The 13,384-nt window shown below is 45.3% G+C and overlaps 1 protein-coding gene across 1 annotated transcript; it reads right to left on the bottom strand.

Moving 5' to 3' along the window:
• Window positions 1-2,532: 2,532 nt before the first annotated feature.
• Window positions 2,533-6,476, bottom strand: ZDHHC12 (zDHHC palmitoyltransferase 12; the record flags this gene model as incomplete). Its single annotated transcript, XM_084272674.1, has 5 exons — window positions 2,533-2,842; window positions 3,437-3,603; window positions 4,897-4,983; window positions 5,888-6,018; window positions 6,392-6,476. The coding sequence occupies 5 exons, from the start codon at window positions 6,474-6,476 to the stop codon at window positions 2,533-2,535; spliced, it is 780 nt and encodes a 259-aa protein (XP_084128800.1).
• Between the last annotated feature and the right edge of the window lie 6,908 nt (window positions 6,477-13,384).

Raw genomic sequence — 13,384 nt, 5'->3', positions numbered from 1 at the left:
CATCTTGCATGGTGTCATCAGCTGTCACATACAAATGACTGCAGTCAAGTTGTGTCTCTGCAGATTTTATCAATGTGTATATCCTGTATCTCTTTTGGGGATAGCTAAATAAGGACAGTGTTGTTACTGTTAAAGGTGCTTTAATTTGCCTGGTTATGTATCATCTAATTATACTGCATAAGATAAACTTTTTTTCTCTTAAATTCATGCTTTTAGCTTGTTGGGGGGGGAAAAGGAAGGGTATCTAGAATGAAGCATTGTACTGATGACAAATAGGGATACACAGCTATTCCTCTTTCAGTTTGTCTTCAACAGAGGTAGACAGAAGTTGAACTAATGCAGTTCTCCATCTGAAGATAAGGTTTGGGTGCAGCTAGTGAGTCGTTATTAAATCAAGGCTGGTCTAAGTGCTTCAGAATTCCAAGAGGTAAGAGCTTTGATTGTGGCAAACAGAAATAATTCACACTGAACATAGGTTCCCTATTTTTGGAGCCTATATAACTGCTTCTGAAAATCCCCCCACACAAATATCCTTCCAGCCTGTTGCTCTGCCTGGCAGGGTAATGGCCCATTTAAAGCTGGAGATGCATTTTCCTCATGTATGTTTGAATAGTGATGGTTGGCCTGGTGTTGGCTCCTGCAGTTTGGTTTCTGACTTAAGGTTAAAGCCTCTGTAAGGTGGCACATTGGATTGTTAGCAGAGGTGAAACCTAGAACGTGGGTTCCCAGAGAGAGGCATAAAGAACCAAGAAAGGCACAAGTAATCTTTTAATTTATAGTACAGTAAAAAGACTTTAAATTACCATCCTGGTACATTTAAAAAAGAATTACCAAACAGAGCAAAACTGTGTTTTGAGCTGTAGAACCTGCTGACTATTTTTTCTTTGATACCTGAACAAGCAGAAATTGCTCAAATGGCAGATGAGACATATTTTAGCAGGCACTGCACTGACCAACAAATGCCAGGATCTGGTCTGGGTGGTATGACATTGTTATGAAAACAATTCTTAGCATTCCAATATCCCTCTGATAGGAGTTTTCACCCAGAACAAACCAGACTGGACACAGATTACAGTTGGTAAAAAAATAAAAAGGGGCATCTTTCTGCTGTTTTTAAACTGCTTTTGGACTTTGGTCCTGCATTAGTGCCTACCCTGTCCTTTCATGAGAGCTCATCAACTTTTAAACACTGTGTGCATCCTACCAGCTTGCCAGATGTGCTCTTGAGCTGGTGATTCATTCCTGAGCCAATGTGATCAAGGCACTAAATAATTTTAACTAAGGTTTTGCTTATGGAAGTTTTTTTAGTTGGGATTTTTTCTTTGTGTGTGTGTGTGTTTGGTTGTTTGAGGTTTTTTTAAACCAGAAAAAGGTCAGGACTAAAATTCACGTTCACAACCTTTTCTGCTTTTAAAGCTAAAATTGGTCATCCCAAACTTCCTTATAATTCCTCATGGAAACTTGAGCATGACCTGTTATTATAGTGGAAAACAAGTAAGCTTGCTGCTCTCCTAGAAAGTTATCAGCACCCCCTAATCTCAATGAAACAAACAGGACCTAGAATCTTTCCTCTTGCATTGAAATTTGGTATTCTTTTAGTAAAATCTTACCAGTATGTTGAGGTAGTAATATTAACAACAGTGTTACTTGAGCTAGGCAGAGGTACCCACCTCTGCTACCAGTTCTGTCCCCACAAGCTAGGGGAAAGGCTTGAGCATGACCTTATCTGCAGAAGCAATGCAGTAGGCAAGTGTTACTTTTCTGTCCAAACAGAAGTGGGTGGCATCATTCTTTGCTACATTCAAAATAGTCTGTTAATTCTTAACAGCACCAGCAACTTAGGAAAAACCTGTTAGGAAGCTGGTCAAGGCATCACAAAGTACCTGGGTTATCTCCCAGGCTGAATTTGGTGCCTTACAGCTGTTTCTCATGCCCATTAACATTATTAAGCCTCAAACCTTTGCAAAAAGCATGAAGCTGAGGAAGCTGGTCAAAATTCAGTTTGCTTTTGGCTGTCCAAATATGTACTCAAATATTTCCATTATGTGCCCAACGCTACTGACAAAAGGCACGGTGGTTCTCACAGTGAGAACTATGCTGCAGAAAGGCCACAGGAATTGCATTGATTCTGGCTGTAATAGCTGCTTTTCCCTAGCAGCAAAAGGAGAGGGGAACTTCAGAGAAGAAAAGCAAACCCAGATGCCCATGCTACTATTGCATTTCTTCTGGAAAGGTGTGGATGCAGTCAGCAAAGGGAAGTAAACTTAGTGAGATACCTTTGCTCAGCCCAGGAATCAGCCCTGCTAGCCTTCCCAGAGCCAGTGTTCCCCTTTAATAGTGTTATCCATATAAAAAAAATAACCCTGACTATCCTTGAACTGTGATTTGCAGGACGAGCAGGTTGTGGAACAGGTTGCATAGTTCATGATGTACTGAAGCTCCATGCAAGGAAACAGCAGCAACTGCATTAGCAAAGCTTTACCCAGCAACCTGCAGCTGTGTTGGCCCTCCACCAGGTAGGTGCTACTGTGACTAGACAGGCTCGTTGTTCCTGTGAAAATAGATTTTCTCCCATGCAGTGAGGTGGCACGAGCAGAAGAACCTCCAGAGATTGAGGATTACTCCTTGGTCAAAGGGATTCTCCGACTCAGAGTGCCGCAGGTAGGAGATGCGATGGTGTGACATGAATTCCCAGGTGGTGGTGTTGCAGGAGATCAGATAGAGCTGCGAAATAAGCAGCAGCAGGACAACAATGGTGAATACGACTATCAGGAGGAAGGACACAAGGAGGAAAACATTGTGCTTCAGCCAGTCCCAGGACTGTTCAAAGTAGAGGCCTGACCTGTCAATTCAAAGAGGAATACATTTACAGTTAAAGACAGAACTAGTTATGTAAGCCAAGAATGCTTGCTGGCACATTTAACTTTGATTCATAACTAGTGAGCTTCAGGCAATCGTTTATTATGCAGAGTTAATATACTACCAACTCTGAAGAGACTGCACCAGCAGTGACTTAAATTCTAAGAGGTTTAGAAGATGCTGGTTCCCCTGACAGCTGAGAGATGTCATTTTCAGTTAACTCCTTTCCTGAAGAGGCATACAACTGAAACCCCAGTGCAGTTTCCAGCACTTAGATGTGCAAACAAAAATCATACTACAGTAGTGAAGCTTTTGTTATGTTCGTTGTTCTGTTAATTTAAGCTTAAAACAAAGATGAACAATGAAACCCAAATGATCCGATTCTGCTGACATTGTTCCTCAGCAGATGAGGGGGCTCAGAAGAGCTGATCTCTAGGATGCACAAGAGGGTGGAGATAAAGCCAACCCAAAGCCAACCCAGTCACTGCCATGTTCTACAGAAACCCTTCAGTGGGGCTCTAGAAGCATCAAAACTTTTCACAGTCTCAGAGGTATGAGTGCCTACTCCAGGCCTTACCAAGCAACGTGGCCCCCCCACAGCAGAACTACAAGCTGCACGCTCAAGTAGGCTATGAAGAGGGGGTGATTCCTCTCTCCTACACAGTTCTCAATCCAGGGGCAGTGATGGTCGTAACGCCGTACGCAGTGCTGGCACTCCTGGCAGTGCTTGGCTCGCATTGGCTGCTGCAAAACAAAACCAGCCCAACACACTAGCAATAGTCTGCTGGTTCAGACCTGACAGAAAAGAATATTGTGCAGTATCATCTTCCTCCACAGCAGAACTGTCCCAAAAGCACTCCATGCTGAGGTAACAGCACAACTTAACATTGTAAGGCAACTAAAGGAGACCATGATTCTCCTGGTCCAGCTCCAAATGAGTGAGATTCACATTAAATGACTCTCCCACATACTTTTATGGATACATTTTCTTTATTTACCCATCTATAGGAAGCCCAGCATGCAAAGTAGAGAGAATCAGGCTGTTCTATTCAGGGAAGCACAAGCAGAGTGTTGAGGTGAAAAACTAGGACCACAGCAATTGATGAAAGTGCAGGGATGGGATGTCTTTATGGGGCTGCATAGAGGAGGGAAGTGTCTCTACTTCCATATGAATACAAGACACCTGCACAGGAAAGCAGCTCAATTACCAGGAATACAGAAGATGAAAGATCTGGCTGAGGAAAGTAGTGTGAGTGTGCCTCCTAAGATTTTGTTCCCTGAAGCATGTATGTTTTGCCAGCTTTTCTTCTTGCAATAAGCTCGCTTCTCCTGGTAGATATTCATTAGGAATTTATGGAATTTGGGATAATGCTTGATTTTATCAAATGGATAAGGATTGCTCTGAAAACAGGCACTTCTAGGCTTTAGGCAAACTGTTTTAAGAGCTAATTTAATTGCTCAAGTTTTTCCTTCATGCTGTCTTTTACAACTCAGGCCAATGATGTTTTGTTGTTTTTAGGCCTCTAAACAAGCTCACAGCTACCAGCAAGTTGTTCTTTGTCATGCTTAACTGCTTTTCTGAATCTCTATCAAGATGTCTTCAAAATAACCTTTTTGACAATACTGCAAGGTCTAACTGACATAGCAGTATGAATGCAGAATGCAATTTCCCCATGGCAAAAGAAGATCCTTGTTTCTAGGAGTGAGCAGGGACTTGTTTCAGCCTTAGAAAACTATAAATACATGCCAGTGTCTATCATTACTACACCTTTAGCTGCACAATTCATTTGAATCACTGTTCAATTCAGGACTGTATCTAAATTCAATTTGCTAGTTGTATTTACTTTTTCTGTGAGTTTTTCAGCAGGAGCATGACAGAGTTAATCAGATCTGCCATGCCTCCAAACCACTGAGCAGTGAGCAGTAATGATAGAGCAGAAAAACACCGGCACCACCAGCTGAACAAAGGTCTTGCCAAAAAATGTAAGCTTGCAAATCCCTCATTCCATTCTCTCCTAGTGTGTTATGAATGCCTACCTTCACCATGCAGTAACCACAACGCCGCATCTTAATATCACTTGGAACTTGGGGTATCACGATGCTTTGTTCTTCACTCTTGCTTGCCTACAAAAGAAGGTTTTGTGTCCTGCCATCTTGGCATGCCTGCACTGTCCTGTCCTTTAACTTAACTGTTGCACAGAGGTGGTTATTTCTATCATCAGACAGCTTAAACAAAATAATTCATTGGAATTCTTCCAGAAGCTGCAAACAGTTAAGGTACAACAGAAAGTAGGCTACTGTAACCACCAAAAGAATGTCTGCACGGTGGCAGAAATAATTGTGGACAAGGTGCCATGCAGATTCCAACACTACACTTTGGGACAAAGCTAAGCAGTGTTACACTTCACTTCCAAACACACTAATGTCTTTTCAATATAAGCAGTGCAACTTATTTGTAACACTGCCAACATGTACGTTAATGATGGATGTTTAAAATGGATAATGCTTCTCTCCTATACGGTCTGTAAAATCAGTGGACCTGGAAGAGACTACCTCTTGGTTACTGAAACTTTGCATCTCCATTTACATCACTAACTTGTTTGTATACATGTCCTCTGAGAGGGCAACAAATCTATAAAACAGCTCGATAAATAGAGCTGCAGCAAGGACTTTCTTCCAAGCTCCCTAATCTATTCGGGGGGGTTGCACTTGTACCACTTAGCGGTGCTTAGCATAACACAGGTCATGTATACCCTTCCATAGGGTACTGAGACCCCGATGGAAATGTGCTCAATAGCACAGTTTGCTTACGATGGGAGCCTGGTCTAAGTCATGCTTAAAGTCTGTGAGCCCTGCTGTGGTTACAGAATATCACCTGGAGACTCTCAGGCATGATCTCTGATGGTCCTTTGTGCCAAGCACAACAGAAACTGATTCAGATTGTTCTTATCTAGCAGACTGGGTAAAGAAGCCGACAGATAGGCAGCCCCAGGACTTTTTTTCCATTCATAAAGTGATGTAACTTTACCTCCTCTTCAGGCTTAACAAAACCAGGATCCATGAGAGACACCTTAAAGTACAGCAGGACCGAGCAGAGACCCAGCAGGACGAAGGTCAGCGGCTGCAGCAGCTCTCCGCGCTCCTCTTGCTTTTGCAGGTCTGAAAGGTACCAAAAACCAAAGAGAAAAACCTGCCGTGCTTCCTTGTGAAGCCTGTGGCACTTTCCTCTCTGCCCTTAACAAAGTGGCCCTGACCTCCAGGAAGGGGGGCGGGGGCGAGAAGGGGAGAAGCAGGTTACCGAAGGGGTCACCGGGAGCCCCACCGCCCACTCTTGTCCTCAGGGCACCCCGAGGGCCCAGAGGCCGGGGCATGCCGCCGGACACCTCGTTTTCCGAGGCGCAGGGACTGGCACCGCCCGGGCTGAGGCCACCGCCTCTCTTCAGGGGCGGGCCCGGCCCTAGGCCGCCCCCTGCCCGGGGCGGAAGCCCCCCATGGCCGGGCTTGAGGGAGGGACGCGGCAGCCCCGCCTCACCTGTGCGGTGCAGGAAGAGCCCCAGCGTTAAGCCGCCGCTGAGGGCCGTATACGCCGCCCTCACCCAGAGCCCGCCGGCCCCCATGGCGTCCGCCGGCCCGGAAGGGCGGGCAGTGCCCGAAGGCGGGACTGGGCCGGCCCGGCGGGTGGGGGTTCCGCGGGAGAACGGGGCTCCTTCCTGCCGTCAGCGCGGCCTCGGGGAGCCGCCTGAGGCGGCCCGGCCCGCCGAGAGGGAGCTGAGACCTCGCAGCAGGCGGGTGCGGACACCTCAGGCTCGGCGTCTCCCCAGTGGGAACCGGGGTGCGTGGCTGCGGCCCGCGGGCCCCTTTCGTCCCCTCTCGCCCCAGCCTGTGTTTTGACCGACACGCTGGGCCCTGCACCTCGAGGGCCTTTCCCAGCAGAAGGACGCTTTCCTGCAGCCCTCCTTCCCGCTTGTCCTCTCCTCCAGGCCCTGCACTGCCCCTCAGCCGGGTTCCCTTTCCGCAGGTGCTGTGGGGAGCACAAGGCTGGGAGCTGGAAGTGTAGCATGGCTGGTAAAACACCTCTGCACCCCAGGAAAACACTGCTAAACGCACCCACCAGCAACAGAGGGGGTCTTTGCAGAGGTGTGCTGTGGGAAGGTCAGGGCTCAAGGCGCTGTGGCTGCACTGCAGGGTGTTATCTCTGGTCTCGCCTGTTTATTTCGCGTTAATTTCCTTCCCCTAGAAGTGCAGAGGCCGTGGGACTTGAGAAACGTAACACAACTTGTGTAGGAGGCCGCTGGGGTGGGATTTGATCAAACCTCAGATGTCTGCAGTGACAAGTTTCGTATCCAAGCGAGGGTCACTGGGGTCCCCCGACAGTGGCAGAGGAAAGCAGGCATGTCTAGAGAATGTCCCTTCTCATCTGAAAGCAGACGTCTGAAAGTAGTTGAATTGCACCCTAGATGTGCCTTTATCTTTTGTTAACAATAAAAAAAGCCAAGAGGACTAGCATAGGTGTGCACACTTAGACTTTGTGTGCCTGTTTAGGGGAGATGAGGCCTGTAAAAGTTCTCAAATCAGTGTTTTCTCATTAAAATCTGCAGTTTTAACATAGACCTATCTTGCTGCTTTCCCAGTAAAAATTTGGAAAGGAAAAACACATCCGTTGTAAACTAATCCTCTAGCACCTAAAAAGTAACTGATTCCTTGGTATTGTTTCACCACAAATGGGGTGTTCCTGGTTATTTTAGTCTCTTCCTAGGTGAGTCAGAGGCCACCTGATGATGCCAGGAAAGCTCCTGGCTGCACAGGTCACTCAGATGGCTAACCTGAGACTGCTATGTTGAAATCTTCATGAAAATTCTAGTCTAAATTTCCAACAATCATTCAATATTTGTCTTTTTCTTTTTTTTTTAATTCTAGGTAAATGCAAAACTTACAGAAATCCTCCCCCAGACACCTCATAGACTGCCTCAGCGCTTGTCAAACCTCACGTACAGTTTGTATATGAGGTGGCCCTGCTACTCTCTCTGCTTTAAATAGCCTGAAAAACCTTTCTGCTCCTTGAGTTGCAAAGGAAAGCTTTCAGAATGGTGGGAAGCTCAGAATGGTAACATCAAGCTCTGTCTACAAACAGGAAAAAAAAAGGTGGGTAGTGTCTTCCCTTTCTTTGCAGAGAGGTGTGAATTTAAAAGCTTAATGAAGGCAATTTGGGGAGTAACAGTATTACCCACTTGAAAGTAGAAACATTCTGATATTCTAGAATAGTCTGTCCTAAGGAGATGTCGCTGTCTTTGTGATCAGAATAATCTGATGCATGTTACGCTTTTTATCTTCCTCTGCTTTGAAACCTGTCTCCTAAAGATCTGAGCTTATCTCTGTCTCGGGGTTTGCAACCTAAATCACTGGTTAAAATTGGGCTTAGTTCCAGAAAGCCTCTACTAGGAAGCTACTGAGTAGAGAGTCTAGATTCTTACAGCATTCCAGCTAGGAATTTCGTGGTACTGGCAGCTGAAGACATGGTACATGCACTCTTAAGACACGGTACGTTTTCAGCTTCCTAGAGGCAGTTCAGTTTCACTTCTCCTACTCCAGCCACCTACTGTCTGATCCTTTATAGAGCTTACAGTGACCACTGAATTAACTGGCAGTTGAACCCTTGCAGGACCAGGCTCTTAGGAAAGTCACGCTGACCGTAAAGCAGATTTGACTGTTTTAAGCTCAAGTCTTTTCTTAAGTACTCAGCTTCTGCCCACTTACAGAGCTTGGGCTGTGGAATGCAAGCTGCAGATCCGTTACAGAGGTCAGAGGCAAGCTGAACAGTCAAATATTGTTCTGATTTATTTTTTTTCCCTTCTCTCACATAATTTCATCACAATGCTCTCTTCCTCCACGCCTCTTTTCTATTGACAAACAGTATTGTATCCCTTGGAGTGATGAAAGGAAAAGCCACTGAACTGCATCATCAACACATGGCAGTTCCTTTCATTTTTAATGAAATATATGACAGTAAATGGACCAGAAATGTACCTAAATAAATCCCATTCATAGACCAAAGGAAGAAGACATTGTTTAGCACTAGGTTTAATACACAGCGGGTATCCAATGGATACAACAGAAAAGTTAATTCATTCAGAATTGTAAGGAAGCAACAGTTGTGCATTTTTTTTTTTTGCTTGGTTTCACCATGTACAAACATTTGAACCAGGCCCCTCAACATCAGGCAGGTCAACGGACAGAGTAAAAGCAGACACTTGCTCATTGTAACTGAGGATATTTTCTTTAAGCAAAACAAGGAAATACATGTTTTGTTGTTTTTAAAAAAAACCCAGTTTTTAAGCTAAGAAAAGGATTGCAGAGAGATCAAGGACAATTATATGAAATCAAAATATAGTCTGCTAAAGCAGAAGTGTTTTGGTTCAGCAGGAAACCTCCCTCATCCCTTTAAGTGCTGTCTTCTCATCCAGCCCCTGTGTTGCTTTTCATCCAGTCCCGATGACCGTCACCCTCTGTGCTTCATGCACACGGTTGTCGTGGAGACCAGCTGTTTCCATACTTTTAATTCTCTTTTACCAGCACAAGCTACCCTCTAACACCTGAGCTGTGGCAGGCTCCTTCCTAAACAGTCAAGGAAACATCTTCTTTGTGGCATACTGCCTGAATGAAGTGTCCCTATAGCTCTTGTCCTACTGGTAATTAATTGCCTTCTTCAAGTGATGAGAGGGGAATAGGCTCACAGCTCCAAGGCTTTTCTTCCCACTCATCTTTTGCAGAGACCAGTGACTGCAGCAGAAGCCCAACCAAGGTGACAAGCTGGGCAGAATTCAGTGCTGAACAGGTAGCTGGTAGTAACAGCCAAGATACAGACGGGGCAGATGAGTTATCTGCAATGTTACTGATTGCCACAGATACCAGTACTAAACCCTCGTGGGTTGGTCTAGATGAGCAAGTCTGGTGCTGCTGGGTGTTAAGCATCATACAAGTAGATGCCAATCTGTTTAAGCAATTCCTCCCACAGATCTTGTGAAATGGAAGCACTTGTGGGAAGTTGCCCACCAACTTGCTCTTCTCTATTCCAGAGAAAATGGCAGACACCAACCCCCTGTGTGCTGGATCATTGACTTGGGCCACTGAACGAGGAGGCACCTTCCAGCCAGGAAGGAAACTACATACAGGCAAGGCAAAGGGTTCTTTTGTTGGCACACTCTCTGCAGAGAACTACTGAGTTGTGTTTGTGCTCTGCTTGCCAAGCTTTTGTATATATTAAGGGAAATGTAATAGTGGAAACATGAGTAAGAGTCTGAGTGGGACAACAGTTACAGAGCACAAAGTGCCCCTCTGCCACATCTTTACACACTGTGAACTGTTACTCCAGCTGGATTGGCATTTGACAGACAGGACTCTGTTCTTGTTTTCTTGGCAGGGCTGGTCATTGGCTCCACAATTCTGTGTGGAGTTGAAGTCTCATAGTTCGTTCCTTCACTGTAACACTTAAGCATTCCAGGGTATCCAACTTCCCCTTTTACATTAGACCTTCATAAAAAATCAGCCACTTTGCCCTCCACTGTCCTGTTCTGTCCTGAGTGTTACATCTACGGCAGCAATTCATTCTCTTTGCCTCCAAGAAGTGCCTTCAGGTCATGTTACATGCATTATGCCTAGGGTGCAATAACTCCTGTTGTTTCAGTTAGGGAAACCAAGGTACAAACTAGTTTTGAACTCCTGATTACAGGAATTCTTGGATTACACTCAGGAGTTCAGAGGATGCTCCTTACTGAAAGGGGAATGTTATTCTTCAGCTCACTAATCTGTTGGCTTGAAGACACTGAAGCTTGTACCAAGCCCATCTTGCTCTAGCATTGATGCTATTTCTCTTAAATACTGTCTTGGGAGTTTACCTTGCTGGTGGCCTGACTCAAAATGTTCCAGCAGCTAGCTGTAACAGACCAGTTATATATAGTTCCTCCTTCCCTCTGGGATCAGTGACAGATGTCAGAAAGCTAAGCTTTTTGGGCAGGCTGGCCTGACTGTTAATCTCCCTGTTGCTGGGAATTTGAAATCTTTTTATCCTGATTCAGGCTCAGGTACAGCTTGCTGAGGATGTGTGAGCAGTGAGGATAGAGGTTCTCCTTACAGTGTGAAACAGAGGCTTGATGCAGCTTGGATTTCATCCATTTGGGATCCCATGGTCCAGCCTGCACCTCACTGCAGGTGAGACCAGCAATAGCTGAAGAACTTCTGGGTGCACTGGTTTGAAAAACCCAAACGTTTGGGGTCCTGAGGCAGATGGAAGCAAGCCACCAGTTGTCTGTTAACCTTGATATAGTTGTGCCAAATCTCAGCATAAAGCCTGATTGTTTGGCTCTGATTACAGTGCAAGGCTGAGGTCTGCTCTAGCTGAGATGGGAGTTCCTGAGTGATAACCATCTCCCCAATGTGGCAGCTGTGTTCTGGGGACGTGGGTTTCTGCTACCTCTCACATCTCTGATGTGTCCCCTTCTGCTCCACTCTCACTTTACCAACACAGTTGGAGTGCTCTTTGTCATGTGATTCAAGAGTTTGGTGCTTGGAGCTTTCACTGTATGGGCATTAGAAAGGAAGAAAGACTAGTGTGTGGTAGCATCACATGAACTAACCTCAAGAGGACAACAGCACTACATGGAGAATTAAACCAGGCAAGCCTGACTCCCCTAGTGCTCTGAAGCTGGCTGGCAGCATCTGCAGCCTCTCTTAGTTTCCATCTAGAAGATTAGCAAATGTTATACAGAAAACAGGTCTTGAAATAAGCTTCCCTGTCTCAAAGCTCAGAGGGACACAAATTCTTGGGAACAGGGATAAGAGAGAGAAAAATACATTTCAATCAAACGACTGCAAAAAAAGTATAATTTGTCAAGTTTTGCAAACCATATGAAAACAATTTAAAAGTGACACAAAAATATATATAAGTTTGAAAAATACTTAAAAGAAAAAAGTACAGATCTCACAATATCAAAACAAATGACGTATGGTTAAAAAGGAAAAAAAAAGACATTGAATAACACCATATTGGCAGAAAAAAGTAAACCTCTCCAGGGCAGCTGTGTTCTGTCATTTAAAGTGTCAGTTTGTGTATCTAGGATCTGTCTATCACGTGCTCAGCAATGACAGCATTAACTCTGAGCATTAGAAGAACCTCATAGCAGCGAGTCAAATCTGAGAGCAATGTATACAAGGGAAGAGAGCAGCAAGGGGTATTGTGCTCAGAGGCCTGAATGTCCTGACTCACATAGCCATGGTCTCCTCTTACCAGACATAAAATCTTTTCTCCATCTCCTGCTAAGGGAAGATTTGTGAATTGTGAAAGAACTGTGGCAAGCAGAGGGCTCTAGGCATGGGCTGCACAGTGTGTGGTGAGTGCCTGGCTGCGAGGCAAACCTTGGCCTTTGGCTTCTGGAGCCTTTATAGGTTTGGAGCGAAGATCACCAAAGTGGGACTCTCCTCTCACCTACATCACAGAAACTGGAGTAATGCTGCTGATATGAGCAAGCCTGCACTGCTAAGTGCTACCTGGAGTCAGGTAAGAACAGGGCTCTTGCTTCCCAGAAGAAGGGGAAGTTTCTGGGGTGGAACAAGAGGTGCTGTTTCATGGGATCACCTTCCAAAGGGTGCCTGAAGACTTCCCAGGTTCAAGAGGACCTCAGTGCCTCCAGTTACAGTGTTTCTGCTGCAGTGAGCTTCCCTTAAAGGGAGATGACTTCGCCACTGAACTGTGGCTTGCACTGATGCAGACTGAGAAGGAGCAGAACAGCTCCGGTCCATTATGGGACTTGCACACATGGTACATGTGGAGCTTATTGTGCAGAGGGGAAATATGCTCTCTGGCACTTGGAGCCCTTCCCCATAAACAGAACACAACGAAAAAGGTGGTGAAGGACTGGAATGAAGATGTGTAGCCCTTTGTGAACAAACCTTTTTCCTTGTTGCACAGGCTCCCCCTTAAAGGGAAAAACTCTGTGTTGCCAAGGACATGTAACTGGTTTTACTGGTCATCCCTGACCTGAGGAGGCTGAGTGGGCTGGCAGATCTGACTGTACTGCCAAAGGGGACAAAACAGACCTCCTGACTCCAATGGGAATGTCTTTCTTCAAAACGACCCACATACAGTTAGCAACGCCTCCACGAGTGTGGCTTTTATTAAAAAAATCCTTAAGGGAGCAAATTGACTTAAAAGATCTTTCTTCCCCATTCCTTCCATTTACAGTATCACTAAAAGGTCAGTCCTTTCAGTCTGACACTCTGGTATTGCATCCCCCAACCCCTCTAACCAAATAAATAACTCAGGGCTGCCTGTAACCCCATTGAGCAGCCAATACTGCCTCAGGACTGGTGTTCTTGCAGACGTTACAGGACCTCATGCAATACAGCAAAGGGGAATTTTCTAAAAAGTGGGGAGATAGAAATGTCACACTAGTGATCACACAACTAGGTCTCCAAGCTCATGATCATTTGAGGCTGTGTGGTCTAAAATAAAAAGGTTTAAAAGATACATAAT

This window comes from Gallinula chloropus, assembly GCF_964237585.1.
Source record: "Gallinula chloropus genome assembly, chromosome: 18".
Classification (NCBI taxonomy): Eukaryota; Metazoa; Chordata; class Aves; order Gruiformes; family Rallidae; genus Gallinula; species Gallinula chloropus.
The sequence above is the reverse complement of the archived record's forward strand: the minus strand, read 5'-3'. Positions and strand labels throughout refer to the sequence as shown.